At 39.6% G+C, this 19,638-nt stretch overlaps 1 protein-coding gene across 3 annotated transcripts in view; it reads left to right on the top strand.

Moving 5' to 3' along the window:
- The window catches only part of LOC121080516 (kinesin-like protein KIF2A), an 89,388-nt gene that overhangs the window by 63,011 nt on the left and 6,739 nt on the right, over positions 1 to 19,638 (top strand). For 2 of the 3 annotated variants that reach the window (XM_040578576.1, XM_040578577.1), the window contains 6 exons: positions 349 to 459; positions 10,625 to 10,692; positions 12,262 to 12,375; positions 13,487 to 13,637; positions 15,875 to 15,976; positions 18,331 to 18,466. In XM_040578576.1, coding sequence (XP_040434510.1) covers positions 349 to 459; positions 10,625 to 10,692; positions 12,262 to 12,375; positions 13,487 to 13,637; positions 15,875 to 15,976; positions 18,331 to 18,466 — 682 coding nt within the window. The remainder of the gene's footprint in view (positions 1 to 348; positions 460 to 10,624; positions 10,693 to 12,261; positions 12,376 to 13,486; positions 13,638 to 15,874; positions 15,977 to 18,330; positions 18,467 to 19,638) is intronic. The other variant, XM_040578578.1, reaches the window with a different exon arrangement.

Raw genomic sequence — 19,638 nt, 5'->3', positions numbered from 1 at the left:
TCATTCAGGCTGTAAAACTCATAATCAGAAACAGTTAGTTTGCACATTTAACATCAACACTGAATTTTTTGTTGTTGGTGGTGGATACAATATATGTAAACGTTTTGGATGAGATTCAGAAAGCTTTTAGGCTACTTAAGTTCTTTTTAGTTCCTACCTCTCTACTGAACTTAATGAGAGGTAAAAGCATAACACTTCTTGAATTCAAGCTTGAATAGTAAATTTTAATGATACCTTAGAGGACAGCAACATAACTAAGGCATATATATTCTGATTTTGAATTGCTTTTGTATTACATATTTTTCTTTGGCATGAATTGAATAAATATAAACCTGTTTGTTCTTTCAGGAGTGCATTAGAGCCTTAGGTCGAAATAAACCTCATACGCCATTCAGAGCAAGTAAACTTACTCAGGTGCTAAGAGATTCATTTATAGGAGAAAACTCCCGTACCTGTATGGTAAGTTGGTTTAGTTAACTGTATGTTTTAACAATTACAAAGAAAAAAGAAGCTGGGAATTTAGGATTTTATGTTTAGAACTGATCACTTGCTACTAGTAATGTGTTAGACTTAAGTTTATACATTAACTAACACTACATTTGGAGTGAGTCTTTCAGCAGAGACATTTCAGATAACTTGCTCCCTTTCACTTTTTATTGGCTTTTCTTATTGCTTGTTCTAGTTTTCTAGCTAGGCACATCACATAACTAGAAGAACTTCTAGCTTGAGGGGGTTTTTGTTTGATTGTTATATGAGAGTATTGTTTGTTGAATTAAAATTTTGGAAAAGGTGGTGTAGACTGGAAGCATAGTGGTAAGTTATGATCTTTAAATGACAAAGGAAAATTTAGAATTGGTATCAAAGGCATCAGAGTATGCTCTAAGCTGTTGAAGGGATAAGTATTTGGGATAGATAGGATGAATAGTTGTGTACTATATAAATGTGCATTTGCATCAATCTGAAAAACAGAATTCTTCTGTCAGATGGTGGAAAGGACAGATAAAAGCACAGATATCCAGTAATTTTGTTTGTCCATTATTAATGTTTCTCCTTACGGAAATGCAAACTCTCTGCAGTAGACACCAAACGTTAGACTTGTTTGCTGTGGTGGGTTGACCTTGGCTGGATGCCAGGTGCCCACTAAACCGCTCTATCGCTCCCCCTCCTCAGCGGGGGGTGTGGTGGTGTTGGGAAATAAAATGGAAAAGAACTCATGGGTCAAGATAAAGGCAGTTAAATAAAGGAAAAGCAAAGGTGCATGTGGCAAGCAAAGGAAAACAAAAGATGTTGTTCTCTACTTCCCATCAGCAGGCAATGTCTGGACACTTCCTGGGAAGCAGGGCTTCAGTACACACAATGGTTGCTCTGGAAGACAAACATAATAATAGTGAATGCCCTCTTCCCTTCTCTTAGCTTTATCACTGAGCAGATGTCATATGGTATGGAAAATCCCTTTGGTTAGTTTGGGTCAGCTGTCCTGGCTATGTCCCTTCCCAGGATCTTGCCACCCCCAGCCTAATGGTGAGGGGGGAACGTTGGAGAGACAGCCTTGATGCTGTGTGAGCACTGCTCAGCAGCAGCCAAAACACTAGTGTGGTATCACCACCTTTCTGGCTACCAATACAAAGCACAGCACTGTGAGGGCTGCTGTGGGGAAAATTAGCTCCATCCCAGCCAGACTCAATACATTTGCGTTAGTTACTTTTCACAGGCTCCTTGGAATTAGTCTAGAGGCCACAGAAGTCTGGTGTTAGGACAGCCTAGTCTTCTCTTTATATGTTAGGTATGATTTTAATTTGAAAATGGTGGTAAAATAGCATTTTTGATTAATCTTTTCTTCTTCAGTTTTCTAATGAAAACACAGGATTGTTTTCTTTCCACTGAGGCATAACTTCATAAATCCTATTCATATTCATTGGAAAGCTAAACTGTGCATATCTAGCCAATGTATCCACACTGCTAAAGAAGGTTTAGAAAGTTATCCTGTTGGGAATTGCGCTCTGTACATAGAAGGATTAACATTTGTGAATGTTTCATGAAGTTCTTACCGTCACCCTTACCATTCCTTAAAGTGCTAACAGGCTGTCTTCAGTTTGGTGAAGCTTTTTTAATTATTACTCTTCTTATAGAGTTGCTATAACATTTTTTCCTATTTAAATGTGTGAGAATGCCGTCAAGAATAATCCATGATCTATGGGTGTTTAATTTCTGATAAAGCTTGCATTCCTTCCTTTTATATTCAATATAGTTCTAAATTAAGGAAAAAATCCCCTCTGAAAGTGAGTGGAAATATGCTTGAATTATTTTTTATTTTCTCATTCATATAACTACATTCACTTTATAATTAAGAATAAGAAAACCCTTTCATGATGAGATACTGCTTTCAAACTCATTCTTCCTCTTACTTTTTCATGTAATTTCTCAGTACTAGGACCATTTGTGACATTCTGGTTTTAGTGTTTATTTACATGTAATTTTTATCAAGAATTTAATCAGCAATGTTTTCTCTTAAGATACTGATGTGGGAAGAGCAGCACTTGGGTGGTTATGACTTATTCTGAATTACAGTTGAAAGGAAGGAGGGAAAGAAAAGAAACTTACAGTGCATCTTTATGATTGTTTGAATTGGGCTCTCACATTTGCAGAGCTTGTTCCTGCAATAACTAGATGGATGCAGAAAAAAGCTGCCTGTCTAGAGATCCGACAGGTTTTTGAACAGCATATATTGAATTGCGGGAGATCTAGGAGATACCTTAGCCTGGAATTACTTCCAGTACTCCCCAGTTCCCTGGAAAGAGAAGAGAGGATTTGCACTGCAGTGGCCAAGTGGGAAGAAGAGTGGATAATGATTAGCTTTACCACTCTTCTAGGTCTTCCTTTGCCTCTTTTATCAAGAAAATGTATTCAGCCTTCCAGTGTGGTATTTACATTTGGCTCTTTGACAGAGTGTGCCTGGTTTGTAAGCATGTTCATGTTTAGGTTTTATATCATACACTGGTAAAATTTTACTGAATGAAATATACAGGGAAAGAAAAGAGCAAGTCATTACGGTTTATAATAGCTACAGTTGAACAATATTTTATTAAATAAAGAGAGTACTTATCCTGCAGGTACACTGACTGTTTGCAGCAGAGACATGTAATTAACTGTGGTGCTTTGAGCTTCTAAAAATTAATGCAAACAGTTTCATAATGAATAGCTTCATTTCAAGTTTCTACAGCTGACTGTAGAGATCGCTGCTGTGTTCTCTAGAAGACTGCCTATGTCAAGTAAATTAAAGCACAGAATAACTTTTTAGGTACAATACTGTTATATACTGTTGTGGTGGGTTGACCCTGGCTGAATGCCAGGTACCCATCAAAAGTCGCTCTATCACTTCCCCTGCTCAACTGGACAGAGGAGAGAAAATATAACAAAAGGCTCGTGGGTCAAGATAAGAACAGGAAGTTCACTCAGCAATTACCATCACAGGCAAAACAGACTCAACTTGGGGAAAATGAAATTACTAACAATCAAGTCAGAGTAGGGTAATGAGAAAATAAAAACAAATCTTAAAATACCTTCCACCCACCCCTCCTTTCTTCTTGGGCTCAACTTGACTCCTGATTTCTCTACCTCCTTCCCCCAAGCAGCGCAGGGGGGCAGGGAATGGGGATTGCAGTCAGTTCATCACACATTGTCTCTGCTGCTCCTTCCTCCTCACACTCTTTCCCTTCTCCAGTGTGGGGTCCCTCCCACAGGAGACAGTCCTCCACAAACTTCTCCAACATGAGTCCTTTCCACAGGCTGCAGTTCTTCATGAACTGCTCCAGAATGGGTCCCCCATGGGATCACACGTCCCGTCAGTAAAACCTTCTCCAACATGGTCTCTTCTCCAGCATGGTCTCTTCTCTCTATGGGTTCACAGGTCCTGCCAGGAGCCTGCTCCAGCATGGGTTCTCCATGGGGCCACAGCCTCCTTTGGGCACATCCACCTGTTCCAGGTGGGGTCCTTCATGGGTTGCAGGTGGATATCTGTGCCACCGTGAACCTCCATGGGCTACAGGGGGACAACATGGTCTTCACGATGGGATGCAGGGGAATCTCTGCTCTGGCACCTGGAGCACCTCCTCCCCCTCCTTCTTCATTGACATTGGTGTCTGCAGAGTTGTTTCTCTCACATATTCTCACTCCTCTCTCCCAGCTGCTGTTGTGCAGCAGTTTTTCCTACCTTCTTAAATATGTTATCACAGAGGTGTCTGTCAATCAACTGTCACTGATTGGTTTGGCTTTGGCCAGCAGCAGGTCTGTCTTGGAGCCGGCTGGCATTGGCTCTATAGTACATGCGAGAAGCTTCTAGCATCCTCTCACAGAAGCCACCCCTGTAGCCATCCCCCCCCCCCCCCACAAAAACCTTGCCACACAAATCCAACACAACTGTACAATAATATTATAACAAAGTAACATGTAGATAATAATAGTGTTTCCTCCAAAATATTTTTGCCTTTAAGAGGCAAAATAAAGAGATTGCAGCACAAGTATTATTCAATTGGAGAATATTATTTGTTGAACATGTAAGATAATTCATCAAAATTTGACCTCTTAAGATGCTGGTTTTGCTTGTCAGTGAGGATGCATTTATTGTAAAAGGATTCCTCAAAAATACAAAGATTTGATCCAATGTTCTAATGTGCTATTAGAAAGTAAGACATTTTGCAAATATATTTTTAATATAGAGAGCATATAAAATGATGTAGTAAAAACTTGTGATTTTAACTTTCTGAGAGATTCCTGAAACGTCATGGTATAAAATACCTACTGGGCTTTTTCTATTTCCTTTCTGATGTACTAATCTTTAAATGGGATGTTTGAGTCAAATATCTTTTGGTAATTTCTACACTTAGTTTTTATTTGACTTTGCCTTTTATCATTTATGGAATTTCTTGTTGCAATTTTAAAAGTTACTTTGTTAGGGATGGAGCGTCTCATCTGTATAGAAGGTTAAAATATGATTTGGAAACTTATTCTTGTCAAATTTCAAAAAAAGTCAAAAAAATATTTTGCAAATAACTTCCCTGTGGATAGTTATGACTAGGATCTGTGTCATTCTAAAGAAAGCCAGAGACATACAGTCAGCATGAATAGGTTTTTTTGAAATTTATTAGTCATTGCAATTTTAATGAACTTCTTGTCCTTAAATAGTTTCAAAAACCATTTCATAGAATTATAGAATCATTTAGATTGGAAAAGACCCTTAAGATCATTAAGTCCAACTGTTAACCTAACTCTACCAAGTCCACCACTAAACCATGTCCCTAAGCACCATGCCTCACATCTTTTAAATATGTCCAGAGATGGTGACTCAACCACTTCCCTGGGCAGCCTGTTCCAATGCTTGACAAGTTTTCCTAATACCCAATCTAAACCTCCCCTGGTGCAACTTGAGGCCTTTTCCTCTCATCCTATCACTTGGTACTTGGGAAAAGAGACTGACACCCATCTCATTACAACCTCATTTCAGGTAGTTGTAGAGAGTGATAAGGTCCCCCCCTCAGCCTCCTCCAGGCTAAACAACCCCAGTTTCCTCAGCTGCTCCTCATAGGACTTGTTCTCTAGACCCTTCACCAGCTTCATTGCCCTACTTTGGACATGCTCCAGCACCTTAATATCTTTCCTGTAGCAAGGGGCCCAAAACTGAACACAGTTATTTTAAGGGTTTTTTTAAGAGCTACATAGTAGGATAATATACCATAATTTGAAATTTTCAAGGTAGCTACATAGAATAGTCTCACTTTTTAACCAGTACTGCATCCTTGACATGCTGCAGTCATAGCTGAAGTGCCAGAACCCCTCAGCTCTCCAGGGGAGGGAGTAGGAACTTGGCGGCTTCAGTGTCCCAAAAGGGCCATTGATCCCACTGTAATGGCTTATAAGCAATGTATATACATTCAAAATAGAAAGAATGATAATTGCAGGTCTTAAGGATATTCCTGTCCATAAATAGTGCTGCTTTTTCCTTCCTCATTTGGAATTACAAATGAGGAAGTGAGTGATGGAGAGATCGGAGACCTCCTGTCTTTCCTGGTCTGAACTTGTTGAGGCATGAGGACATATGATGTAGTACACGTTTCTATTTAATAGACTGAATCTTATGCATGGGTTCTTGTACCCTGAAGGGGCTATCAGCATGGCTGACAGCACCTACAGTGGCACTTCCCTATAGCAGCTGTACCTTATACACTTCAAAAAGTTGGAGCAGTCCCCTGGTGTTATGACATTTGCCATGTGTGGTGTACTCTGAACATTAAACTGATTGAAGAGATGTGTGCACCTTTCACGTCAAATGACTTTGGAAGGATTTTAGGAACTTGTAGCTTTTTGTTAATTAGCACCAAGAATACTTTATAGAGAGGCATGCAATCATATGTTCTACACTTGTAATAACTGATGCATACCAGCATTAGAGGTTTAAACTTTAGTCTATGTGGTAGCCATCTCTTTAGACTTTCTAACCCTCTCCCATCGCATATTTTTCCTTTCTCCCCAGTAGGAATAATTCCGCTCAGGATGACTATCTGTGCTTTTGTACAGTAATTTCAGCAGCAGGATGAAAGAGAAGACCAGAATTATCTAAACTTCATCATTTTCAGTCTTGTGATGTTGTGCTGCCACAAAAAATGTTACTATGTAGGATCATAGAGGTGTTTGTCCTGGGTACTGCCTTTATGGCTCTCCTGAAAGGAGCACAGATGAAAAAATCAGCCTAATGAGAGAAGCTAGGACAAATAATGATGCCAGTGTTGCCTGATCACAGTTATTACTTTTGCTGAGTGCTTAAAAGTAAGTGAGATCTTCATGGTATTTTATTTAACTGGGAAAGGAAAAACTTACAGATTCCAGATATGTTTGATAAGTTAGCAAGTATCATTTAGAGATAAAGTCCAGTTCACAAAAAAAATTATAAATCCTTACTTAGGAAAATAGTTAAACACATGCTTATCTTTAATATTAAGTACATTTTTGGACTGTGGTCAAAATATCTCTCTCAAATAAATATACAGTCTGACTGAATGCAGAATAGCCTACAAATATATATATAAAGAATCATAGAATCATAGAATGGTTTGGGTTGGAAGGGACCTTAAAGATCATATAATTCCAACTCCCCTGCCATGAGCAGGGATGCCTTCCACTAGAACAGGTTGCTCAAAGCCCCATCCAACCTGACCTTCAATGCCTCCAGGGAGGGGGATCCACAACTTCTCTGGGCAACCTGTTCCAGTGTCTCACCACCCTCACAGTAAAGAAGTTCTTCCTAATATCTAATCTAAATCTACCGTCTTTCAGCTTAAAGCCATTCCCCCTTGTCCTATCACTACATGCCCTTGTAAAAAGTCCCTCTCCAGCTGTCTTTTAGTCCCCCTTTAGGTACTGGAAGGCCGCTATAGGGTCTCCCTGGAGCCTTCTCTTCTCCAGGCTGAAAAACTCTCTCAGCCTGTCTTCATAGGAGAGGTGCTCCAGCTCTGTGATCATCTTTGTGGCCCTCCTCTGGACTTGCTTGAGCAGGTCCATGTCCTTCTTATGTTGGGGACCCCAGAGCTGAACGCAGTACTGCAGGTGGGCTCTCACGAGAGCCAAGTAGAGGGGCAGAATCACCTCCCTTGACCTGCTGGCTACACATCTTTTGATGCAGCCCAGGATGCAATTGGCTTTCTGGGCTGCAAGTGCACATTGCCGGGCCATTTTGAGCTTCTCTACCAACACTCCCAAGCCCTTCTCCCCAGGGCTGCTCTCAATCCATTCTCCGCCCAGCCTGTATTTGTGCTTGGGATTGCTCTGATCCACGTGCAGGACCACAATTGCGCTTGGCCTTGTTGAACTTCATGAGGTTTGCATGGGCCCACCTCTCAAGCCTGTCAAGGTCCCTCTGGGTGGCATTCCTTCCCTCCAATGTTTTGTAGAAGGCCACCAAATTTGTCAGGCATGATTTCCCCTTCGTGAAGCCATGTTGGCTGTCACCAATCACCTCCTTATTTTCCATGTGCCTTAGCATAGTTTCCAGGAGGATCTTCTCCATGATGCTGCCAGGCACAGAGGTGAGACTGACCGGCCTATAGTTCCCCGGGTCTTCCTTTTTTCCCTTTTTACAAATGGGGGTTATGTTTCCCCTTTTCCAGTCAGTGGGAGCTTCACTGGACTGCCACAACTGCTCAAATATGATGGATAGTGCCTCAGCCACTTCATCCACCAGTTCCCTCGGGACCCGCAAACATACCTCATCAGGTCCCATGGACCTGTGCACCTTCAGGTTCCTTAGATGGTTTCAAACCTGGTCTTCTCCTACAGTGGGCAGTACTTCATTCTCCCAGTCCCTGCCTTTGGATTGTGTGAGTTGGGCAGCGTGGCTATAGTACTTGCCAGTGAAGACCAAGGCAAAAAAAGTCATTGAGTAACTCAGCCTTCTCCATGTCCAAGGTGACCAGGTCTCCCATTTCCTTCCAGAGAGGGCCCATGTTTTCTCTAGTCTTCCTTTAACCACTGACATACCTATGGAATCCTTTCTTGTTGCCCTTGACGTCCCTGGCCAGCTGTAATTCTCTCAGGGCTTTCCTAACCTGGTCCCTGGCTGCTCCGACAATTTTTTTTGTATTCCTCCCAGGCTACCTGTGCTAGCTTCCACACTCTGTAGGCTTCCTTTTTGTGTTTGAGTTTGTCCAGGAGCAACTTGTTCATCCATGCAGGCCTCCTGGCATTTTTGCCTGACTTCCTCTTTGTTGGGACGCATCGCTCCTGAGCTTGGAGGAAATGAGCCCTGAATATTAACCAACTTTCTTGGTCCCCTCTTCCCTCCAGGGCTTTATCCCATGGTGCTCTACCAAGCAAATCCCTGAAGAGGCCAAAGTCAGCTCTCGTGAAGTCCAGGGTAGCATGTGCACCCTCCTCACTGTCCTAAGGATCTTGAACTCCACCATTTCATGGTCACTGCATCCAACGCTGCCCTTGAGCTTCACATTCCCCTCCAGGTCCTCCTTGTTGGTGAGAAAAATGTCCAGCATGGCATCTCTCCTCATTGATTCTTCTATCACTTGGAGAAGGAAGTTATCATCAACACATTCCAGGAACCTCCTGGATTGCCCATGCCCTGCTGTGTTGTCCCTCCAACATATATGGGGGTGGTTGAAGTCCCCCATGAGGACCAGGGCTTGTGCATGTGAGGCTGCTCTTATCTGTCTATAGAGGGCTTCATCCACTCGGTCTTCCTGGTCAGATGGCCTGTAGCAGACCCCCATTATAATGTCACCTGTCCTTGCCCTCCCTTTAATCCTGACCCATAAGCTCTTATTTGGCTTCTCATCCATCCCCAGGAGGAGCTCCATGCACTCCAGCTGGTCATTGACATAGATGGCAACACCCCCTCCTCGTCTCCCTTGCCTGTCCTTCCTAACGACCCTATATCCTTCCATCCCAACACTCCAGTCATTGGAGCCATCCCCCCACATCTCCATGATGTCAGTAAGATCATAGGCCTGCAGGTGTGTGCATGTCTCTAACTCCTCTTGTTTATTCCCCATGCTTCATGCATTTGCATAGAGGCATTTAAGTTGGGCCCCTGATGAAGCTGACTTATGGCTGGAGTGGCTGGAATTCCTTTGTGCTGCTCTTCAAGTGCTTTCCTGCTGACCTACAATCCCTCTCCAACCTCTGGACATCTCTTGCTGACACTGGCATCAAACCGGTAGGAGTGAGATGTATTGAGGATCCCCTCCCCTGGCAATTTCAGTTTAAAGCCCTCTTCACCAGCTTGGCAAGCCCATGACCAAAGATGCTCTTCCCCTTCTCTGACAGATGGACTCCATCAGCCCCTAGGAAGCCAGGTTTCTCAAAGTGAGTCCCATGGTCTAAGTAGCTGAACCCCCAGCTGCGGCACCAGTCCTCTAACCATTTGTTGGTTCACCAGATTCAACTGGCCCTTTCAAACCCCTTCCCTTTGACCAGGAGGATTGGTGAAAAAGCTACCTGTGCTTCAGAGTCTCTTACCACCGCTCCCAGGGCTCTGTAATCCTTGATCCTACTCAGACTGCTCCCTGGCTGTATCACCAGTGCCCATGTAAAATATCAGTAGCAGATAATAGTCAGTGGACTGTACAAGGCTTCATGGTATCTCAGTGACATTCCTGATATGAGCCCCCAGTAAGCAGCACACCTCTCTAGAGAGCATGTCAGGTTGGCAAATGGGTGCCTTCATACCTCTCAGAAGAGTCTATAAAAATAATCTGGTAATTATTTGCAGGATACATTAGACTTACTTTCTACAGAGTTTCATATTTCCCTTTTTGAGGAGTCTTATTTTTTCAATTAGAGTTTTGCATTTACATGTCATATTACAAAAACTGTGAGATGGGGGATTTTGAAATGTCTATGAATTCTTTATGTTTCAGGTATGGTTGAAAAAAATAAATTGAAGCTTTGACTTTACAGCTCTCTTCTTAAGATGTCATTCTATGAAGACAAGCTGTATACAGTAGACAGGTTTTGTAGAACATCTCAAATGAAAGTGGAGATTAAAAAAATAAAGTTGATTTGAATTAATCTACCCTTTCATCTGTACAAAGCAATTTATTAATGTGTGGCTTGTTTTCTCCAGATTGCTACAATTTCTCCAGGGATGGCATCTTGTGAAAACACTCTAAATACATTGAGATATGCAAATAGGTATGGAAAATGTTATTGCTTATAGCTATACTGGCTGTTGATCACTGATGTTTGGAATACTGTTGTTCCATGATATATAATTTTTTTAACTACTTGTATAATTTTAGTGTACTTGCATTTCTCAATAACATTAAAACCAAAATGCTGATTACTGCTTCAGGCTCACATTTAATTTAATTTGTCACTTTTTGCAACCATTACAAGAGAATCAATAGAAACTGCATTTAAGCCATTATCTAGAGATGGATATAGTATGGATTGCAAGGAATCTGGGAGATGCCCCTATTAGTTTTGCCCCTGCTCTAGAGACATCACCTCTTGCATTAGGGATAGTCAGTTTTCATGATGATTCCCTGGGGTGTTAGCTGAAATACCTTTCTGCAATGTGATTTTTCATCCCCTTGGTAGAATTGCATTCAGCTGTCAGCCTGTTTCTTTTATATATATTCATCTCTTCAGTAAGTGTGAAAGAAGCCTTCCCCCACTGCAGTTCTCCTTAGTTTAATGTTTGTGAAATGGGGTCCTGCATGTGCCCGCAATTAGACCTTCGACTCAGAGACCCACCTCCTGCTTTGCTGCAAAGAACAAAGGAGGCAAAGAAGTTTCTGGGCCACCAGAAAGCCTGATTTTGCCAGAAGAGGCTACCACTAAGTGGCCTGCTTCCCTCAGTGAAAGATAGGGCAGAACCACGTCTGCTTCTGCTTGGCTGGGCACCCCCTGACCAGTCACTAATTGGGCACAGAGAGCTGCTAGGGAAGCTTACTGCCTGCTCCTCTGTATCCAGATGTCTTTGTGTTTGGATCAAAGGAGTTAGTAACAAATCTGCCTGGCTTGGATGGGTCTATGTGATTTCCTTCCTGGTGAGAAGGGGACATCTATTCCCCTGCTTACAGTAACATAAACAAAGGATGTTGCACATTCATCAAGACTCGTTGGATCTTTCTATCCCTTATAGAATATGCATTGCTGAAGTGACTCCAGAAAAAGACACTGCAAAACAAAATAAATACCTATTTCTAGTATACTAAATTGTTGTGCTGAAAGTATTTCTTCCCCTTGGTGTTACAATTCTATGTTGTTATGGAGTAACTGCCTATCACTGCAAAGTTGCTTCATGTGTTTTGTGTAGTATTTTAAATTTTTTCTAGCAATATATCATTTTCATAGTACAATTAGGTTTTAGGTGCTGTACACCAGTGTCTGCACAGTGTAAGATGGGGGGCAGTATAGAATTTAAAGTATTGTAGTGGTTTGATATGTTAAAAGGAGCAATTTAATGGTATATTGAATGTAGAACAAATTTTATTAACTGTATGAACTGAAATCTGGAATTACTCTTCTGAAAACATTTCTATTATAGTCTCCTGCAAATTAGCAGCACTAGTTTTGTTCAATTTTTTTAGTGATCTGTAACTATTTGCATGAAGGTTTAAATATGTCAGCACTCTTACTTGTGTTTTAATATAAAAATAACTCTATTAAAGAAGAATGCTAATCAAAGATTTGTCATTTTAACTGTGTTTATGAGAACATTTTCTTTTAATTTGCTGCTGTATCTTGCTGCTGCAGAGTAAAGGAATTTGGAATTAGTCCTTCGGACATTCCCTTCTCACAGGGTAGTGGCAGTCGCTCTGATCTCTCTCCTTCCTATGAGTATGATGACTTTTCTCCTTCAGTCACCAGGTCTACTTCATTCTATACATGGAATCTTTATTTTTAAGTTTTCTTTTTGGCAATGTAATTTTACAGACCAACCTTTCATTAGTCCCCTTGCCTTGAGTCACACATATTTGTTTTTATTTTGTTTGGCAGGTGATGGTTCTGCATGATCTGCAATCATCTTCCCACTATTTTGTTCACCCTCCTTAAACATCCACACTCTGTATCCAGGCTTGCTGGTTTCTTTCATACATTTAAAAAAAAAATGGTGATGTCGATTTTGTACATTTAGTGGACCAAATATGACAAGTCTGTGTATAGGGTAATTTGAATATGTCTAATTAAAAAAGAAAACAATTTTATTATGTATACATTTTTAAAACTTTTCATCACTCTGAAGATGAATGAAATACAGTTTCCATTGTAGTAAATATGTGCTACTTGAGAAAAAAATCCCCTTAAAAAATGAATAATTTGTTGTAAAACTTGCTATATTTGCAGACTTTGATGTGTCTGTTTCATAAACGTTCTTTTAAATGAGCTTTTTTTGGACAGGATCATTATCAGTCTTTTAAACTATTTTCATGCTGCAAGAGCCTAACATTTTAAGATATCTTCACCTTTGAAAATATTTTAATTAAAAGAACTATTCATTCTCTGGTATACTTGTTTACAAATTATTTTCTTCAGAATTCTTGGTGGATTTGCTTATAACAGCTAGTGGGGTACTGATTGACTCATTTTTTTAAAGCATGTTTGTGTGCACAGAAAAAGAAAGATGGTCTGGTTTAGGGTGCTGAATGAACTTTTCTTTAAAACATTATTCAGTGTTAAGGAGTTAATATTGAGGGTTTGGAAAGTTTTGCCCTCTTAACAGTTAATGAATAGTATCAATCAAAAAATGCCTCTTGCTAGAAGATGGACTGTAATCCACCTACAAGTAGTTGAAATTCAATGTTACATGCTTTTTAGGAGCTGGACTAACATCTTTTTGTCACTGAAAGTACATTAAATTTGTGAAGCTGACATCATCATCCTAATTAAAAGTGCATAAACCCATAGGGCTTTATTTTTGGTGTTAACTTTTTTGTACAGGAAGTTACTAATCTACAAATGAAATATTTTCTGATTGTAGGGTGAAGGAGCTGATGGTTGATCCTAACACTGCAGGAGATATCCGTCCCATTATACACCATGCTCCAAATCAGATCAATGACTTAGAGACACAGTGGAGTGTGGGGAGCTCTCCTCAGAGAGATGATCTCAAACTGCTTTGTGAACAAAATGTGAGTGGTTTACAGCATTACATGGAAATAGATTTTGATAAATACAGTGGCAGAACAAATCCAGAGTAATGTGTATTTATAGCGTTAGCAATGTCATTAAGTAGATACAGCATGCCCCTTCACCTTTACACTTTATGATATTATGTTCATTCCCATACACACACAAAAAAGGTTCCTTGAAGGGTGAGAGGAGAATGTTTTATTTTTCTTTATCTTCCTTGCTGATGATGCTGGAAAACCTTGGAATGAAGAAAATTGCTAAGAGACTTTTTGTACTTTTAGCAGCAAGGTATTTAATTTCTGCGCAGGGGAGGTGGTTTGCACCACAGAAACTCACTCCAAAGTACAGGTGTGAAACAGGCTAATTTATACATTTGACATACATGATTGCAACATCTTTTTATACATTATTCATGTAATTACAACATCTCATTGCATATTAATGATAGGCAGAGTCTAGATGGGGCCTGGGTGGAGTTTAGGTGGAGTCTTCTCTTGGCATCAATTTTTAGAGGGTTGTTCTGGCCTTCAGCCTTGTTCAGGTGGTCTTCCTCAGAGTTGCATTTTTCAACTTTCTTTCATACGTGACCATGCCAGGATTTTGTACATGAATCTTGGCTTATTACCATTTCCTTCTATTAATGTCTAACTCTACATAATTTATGATTTCTAGTACCTGGTACAGCGATTTCCAACAATGGCTTAGGCCTGGGTACAGTGAGCAAGAACAGGGCGATTCAGCACTACATGCTATGGTTCCTCAGTAACCAAGTTGAGCAATCTTGTAAGGCAGGACAGAACTTTTACCTGAGACTTTTCTCAGGTGGATCTTTAGGTTTTTAGGCCTTTTTCCTTTTCACTGATTAGGGCTTTTAATGTCTAGGCAGGGTCTGCTCTAGGCTTTTGTGGGTTTTAGTGTGCATTTTTTCCAGTATAGATTCATCCCTTTTATTAGGTAGTTAGAAGTAGCCTGGGGAATGCATCCATTTTATTTAACACTCCTGTGTTTTTTACCATTACTTTCCCTGTATGCAGCACCTGTTTCAAGCAAATTTGCCTTTCTCTGCATTTAGAAATCTGGCTACCCATCATTCCTCTTCTCAACAACCTGATTTTCATGGAGTGAAACCCTAGAGACATGTTTGGGAGAGTGCTACATCATGTTCCCAGGATGTCTCCCTGGGCTGCATGAGCTAGGGCTGAGAGGCATTTTCTAAAGGGCATTTTTCCCTCGCTGCTGATTAGCAGCTCTAGTCCTGGTTCCTTAAATGTTCAACAGGGATTAAAACCTGGTTTGTGAAAATGCTGATGAAAGATAGAAAGGAAAAATCCTTACTACCCTAACATTTTTCTCAAGACTCTGCATTCTCAAACACCTCTTCATGGTGTTTGCAGTATTTCTCATTTTAGTAACTGACTCTTCTTCCAGGACTCTATTTTATAAGGACGTGCTAGTGATTCCTAGAGCTTCCCACTGGACAGTCCTTCCAGCCAAATAGCCTTTCATATCATACTTTTCTGTTGTTCATGTGGAATTCAGTTAAGCTTTACAATGTATTTTTAAAAAGATTTTAAATGTATGGTATAAGGAACCATACTGTCTTGCTAAAACATTAATTGCAGCTTACCTAGCACTTTCCCCTTTGATTGTTAACTATTTATGTCTAAAGAAGTCCTGTTTGTCCCAGTTTGTAAATCCATATTATGCATCCTTCTAATGTATTAATCACTACATACTTTTTCGATTTTTCACTTTACATTTATTCCACTTTTTTCCCAAAGGATTAATTGAATTTTGATTTCCTGAAATGTATTGAATGTAATTGCTGTTCTCTTTTTTTAAAATTGTTGTCTGTCTATTGTGGTATGCACAACAAAAAGCCCTGATGGAAAATGAGTAAAACCTACTAGAAATTAGCATTCTTCCCTTGTGACTTCCTCCTCCCACGATTTTAACTTGGGGTTTTTTTCACATGAAATATCCTGTTTTCCAGTATTCACTAGGATTAGTGGCTGGAAATTTTTAATGAATATGAATTAAATTTAACTCTGTGAGCATTTTAAATGTATTGCCCTCTCCGCTGATTTCTGAAGATTTTCTTGTTAGAAGTATTAAGTTCTATTTTTGATGGGTTCTGCTTTCTGCATATTTCTTTTTATGTTCTGGGATGGATCACATTCAATATTTTTCCTGTAGCTACAGTTCTTTCCAGACTAACAAGTTTTATTGTTTTTAGGAAGAGGAAGTTTCTCCACAGTTGTTTACTTTCCATGAAGCTGTGTCACAAATGGTAGAAATGGAAGAACAAGTAGTAGAAGACCACAGGGCTGTCTTCCAGGTAAAAGATGAAGCTCTACTTTGTTTTATTCTAATCCAGGCATTCAGGTTTTCCCAGTGAAAGTGCATACTCTTGAAGATGTAGGATATCATCTTGTCATTCCACTGCTGTCTGAGATTTCTAAATTGTTTTATTACACTAAGCCCATTGTAGCAAAGAAATAGGAACAGATGTTTAGATCTCATAACCATTAATCTTTGTCCCTATGGTGAAAAAGAAGCATATTTTTCTACCATCCCAGAAATTTAATAAAATTTTCCTTTTCTTCTCAACAAACATTCCTAAATAGACTGTTCATTGTAAGAAAAGTTGCTATTTTCTTTTTAGTATTTTAACAATTTCATATATTTTCTGTTAGTTCTTTTCCAGCATTAGTGACTGTTTTTTCTAGTTGCAGGGAGCTTACTGAGATTGGTCTTGAAATTTTCAATTTCACTGTCTAATCTATGCCAATATTCCTATGCCAAAGCTGTCAATTAATAATAATGTCTCTATATAGTAATGTCTCTATCAGCACTGTTTGGTCACCTCCCTCTAAGATACTGCAATACTCCCTCCAAGTATCTCCTGTATCTCCTCTAAATATCCTTTTGTGACATCTTCCTCTGAGATACTGAAGAAACAAATATATTTCTAACTGTCTGTTTACTTCCTTTTTACAGATACATAAAGGTTTCACTTGCTATTAGTCAGGGTCTTTGGAAGGAATACTGCCCACGCAGTGTAATGCTGGTCAGTGCCACAGAGCCTTTTACATTCACAAAATACACTGTAGTAATGAGTTACTAGTTGTCAGAAGGCAATATGAGTTGCTTCTGTTCATAACCTTAGAGTCTTTAGTTGGGCTGTCCATTTGGCACATCTGCTGCAAGAAAACAGCAAAACATTAAACCTGTAGGCAATACACACATCTCCTCAATTTAGGTATCTAACTTAGTGGAACATTGATGTGTGTTCATGTAATACAGTAGGATGCTAAATAACACATTTTACAACAGATGTAAAGATTTAGTTATTATGAAGCATTAGCCCTGAAGTAAAACATGCAGAAGTGTGAAAGTCCTATGTCATATGTCATAGCCATGTCCTAATGCTTGCAACTTCTGGAGAGACAAGCTGCATTAGTTTAAGATGTTACTGCCTCTGTGTGTTCATCTTGCCTTATGCTGGAGATTACTGCTTCTCACAGCAGTCATTAGAAGGAAATGTGTCCAAGCCTCAGCTCCCTTCGTTCACAGCATGGCTTGTTAGTTTATGCCATGAGTGGAATGGGCTACACCAATACAAAATCTACAAACTGTAACATGCAGAAGTTGTCTTCTGTGAGCTTTTTCCTGGAAGCTGTTGATTCTGGGATACAAAACATCCTATCCTAACAAAAATGTCTAAAATAGATCAACTGAATGAATTGTGCTCTAGTGGTGTTGGTCTTCCTTTGTTTCTTGGATATACAAGTTTACATGAAATGATATGAATCCTATCCTGATGTGAGCTCCATCTGTCTGAAAGCCAACAAAACATACATGGGGTATGGAATATGCTTTCAATATTACTTGGACTACTGAGAACAGAGGGAAAGACTTAATTTTAATATTTCAGGCCCACCATGCCTAGAACTGTCAGCTGCTTTCTTCTTTTTTTATATTCAAAGCATTTCCAATGGGATTGGTTTTCCTGATCACAGCTTTGCATGGTTCTGTAAGCTTTAAGCTCCTCGTTGCATTCTTCTTTGCTGCAAGACTTTTTCTTCCCCTCTCTTTTTTTTGTGTAATATTCAGAGTGCAAAGATGTCTAAGAGCTGCTTTAACCGACTTTTACAGTACTCTTATCAGTCTGGAGAGTTAGCTCATGCAATAGAAAGCTTAAAATAGCTCTTCTTTTATACAGCTTCTCTAAAACCTGGGTTTGAGTATGCACAGAATTATTTTGGCTCCTTGACTGTAGTAATGACACTGTGTTTATAGTCAGTGGCAACCAGCCCATACTTAAATTGAAGCCTGGCTTCAAAGTTTGATACCTATCTAAGGGGACACAATCATGACATAAAGTTCTGAGTTTCTTAGCTTTACAACCACCTAATGTTCTGAATTTGAAGAGAACTGGGGTAGCTGGGGTTTATCTGTTGCTGGTATGACCATTGGAGTTAAGAAACTATGTAGAAAACATACCGTTTTCCTGAATTAGGAATAAGGATTCATTTTAGAATTGAAATCTGTTATAGTGAGGTGACTAGACAGTAAAAGTGTGGTCATCTTGAGAAAAGGAGTACTTCATTTCTTTGTCTTGAAACTTGTGTTGAAACTTTGCTAATGTATTTAGTTGTGGATTGTTTTTTTATTTTAACTTTTATCTAGGAATCTATTAGATGGCTAGAAGATGAAAAAGCTCTTCTTGAGATGACAGAAGAAGTAGACTATGACGTGGATTCTTACGCTACCCAACTTGAAGCAATTCTAGAGCAAAAAATTGATATTCTGGCCGAACTTAGAGGTAGATTGCTTTTAATCATGTTTGGGTGCATTTTTATTTGCCATAGAGACTTGCAGTAATAATGAGGAGGAAAAAAAGAGTGTGGTTATGTTTTGAGGGTTTTTTTCACCTTATGCTGTCCTGTAATTTTCTGTGGAAGGAACATTTATTCTGCTGCCTAAGAACAAGTTCACATCTGTGTTCGGTTCATCCTAGTTTAAATGAAGAGTCTCTGCTTTACCCCCAGGAAGTATAAACTTGATCCTGCAACTTTGGTTGTTTTTTTTTTCTTTGTTCCAAAACAATAAAGGAAGGAAAAAGAAAGTCCAAAAGAACTGTACAAAAAAAGAAGGTAATGCAATGAGGACGAAGTAGTAGGAACTCCCAGTTCCTGCTCTACTGCACTCTATAGTGTAGCAGGGAGCCTACAGCTGTTTTTCAGTCTGTGCTTAAGAGTAGTATTGAGCTCTGAGTAGCTTGGCTGTTAGCCTACTTTTTTCCTCAGCAGCCTTTCTGTCGGAATTTTGTCAGCCTCTCTTTGTTGAAAAACAAACTGCTGATAATTCTTAGTTCCCAAAACTGACTCTTCCACTTGTCTTCTAAAATCAGCATGTCAGCTTGGTACCTCATGGAGATTAATTTTTCATTTTAGTTTCTGTATTTATTTGGATTCCAACAGACATGCTAAACTGGTAAAAATTCAAGGGTGGTTGTTTGGTTTTTTATCTGTGTTAGAAAACTCCTTATAAGATAAATCTTACTTTTTACTCAGTCTGAGTATCTGCTGTAAGTTAGAAGAATGCATCAAGCAAATCGGATGTGGCCTGCTTGCCTTGTAAACATGTATTGGCACCAGTATACTTTAGCAGATTCCTTTGCTTATTATGGATGATGGCTTCCTTTTCAGGAAAAGACAATTTGAGACACCAGCAGTGAAAAAACAGTTTAGGTGACTCCCTGTTCTTCCAAAACTTATTAGATACCACTTTTGAAACTAGATACTGGAGGTACAAGATATCTAAAAGATCCTTGCATCTTTACAGGCAGCATGATATATGTATAGCTTTACAGGAGGGAAGAACTGTTAAGTCAAAGATTCTTTCTACCAGTAACTTCTGTTATGCTCATGGCACATAATGTTCACTGAATATTTCAGCTTTTATTCCTGTCACATTGGGACTGACTTTTTAATG

The sequence above is a fragment of the Falco naumanni genome, chromosome W (genome assembly GCF_017639655.2).
Source record: "Falco naumanni isolate bFalNau1 chromosome W, bFalNau1.pat, whole genome shotgun sequence".
Taxonomy (NCBI): Eukaryota; Metazoa; Chordata; class Aves; order Falconiformes; family Falconidae; genus Falco; species Falco naumanni.
The sequence above is the reverse complement of the archived record's forward strand: the minus strand, read 5'-3'. Positions and strand labels throughout refer to the sequence as shown.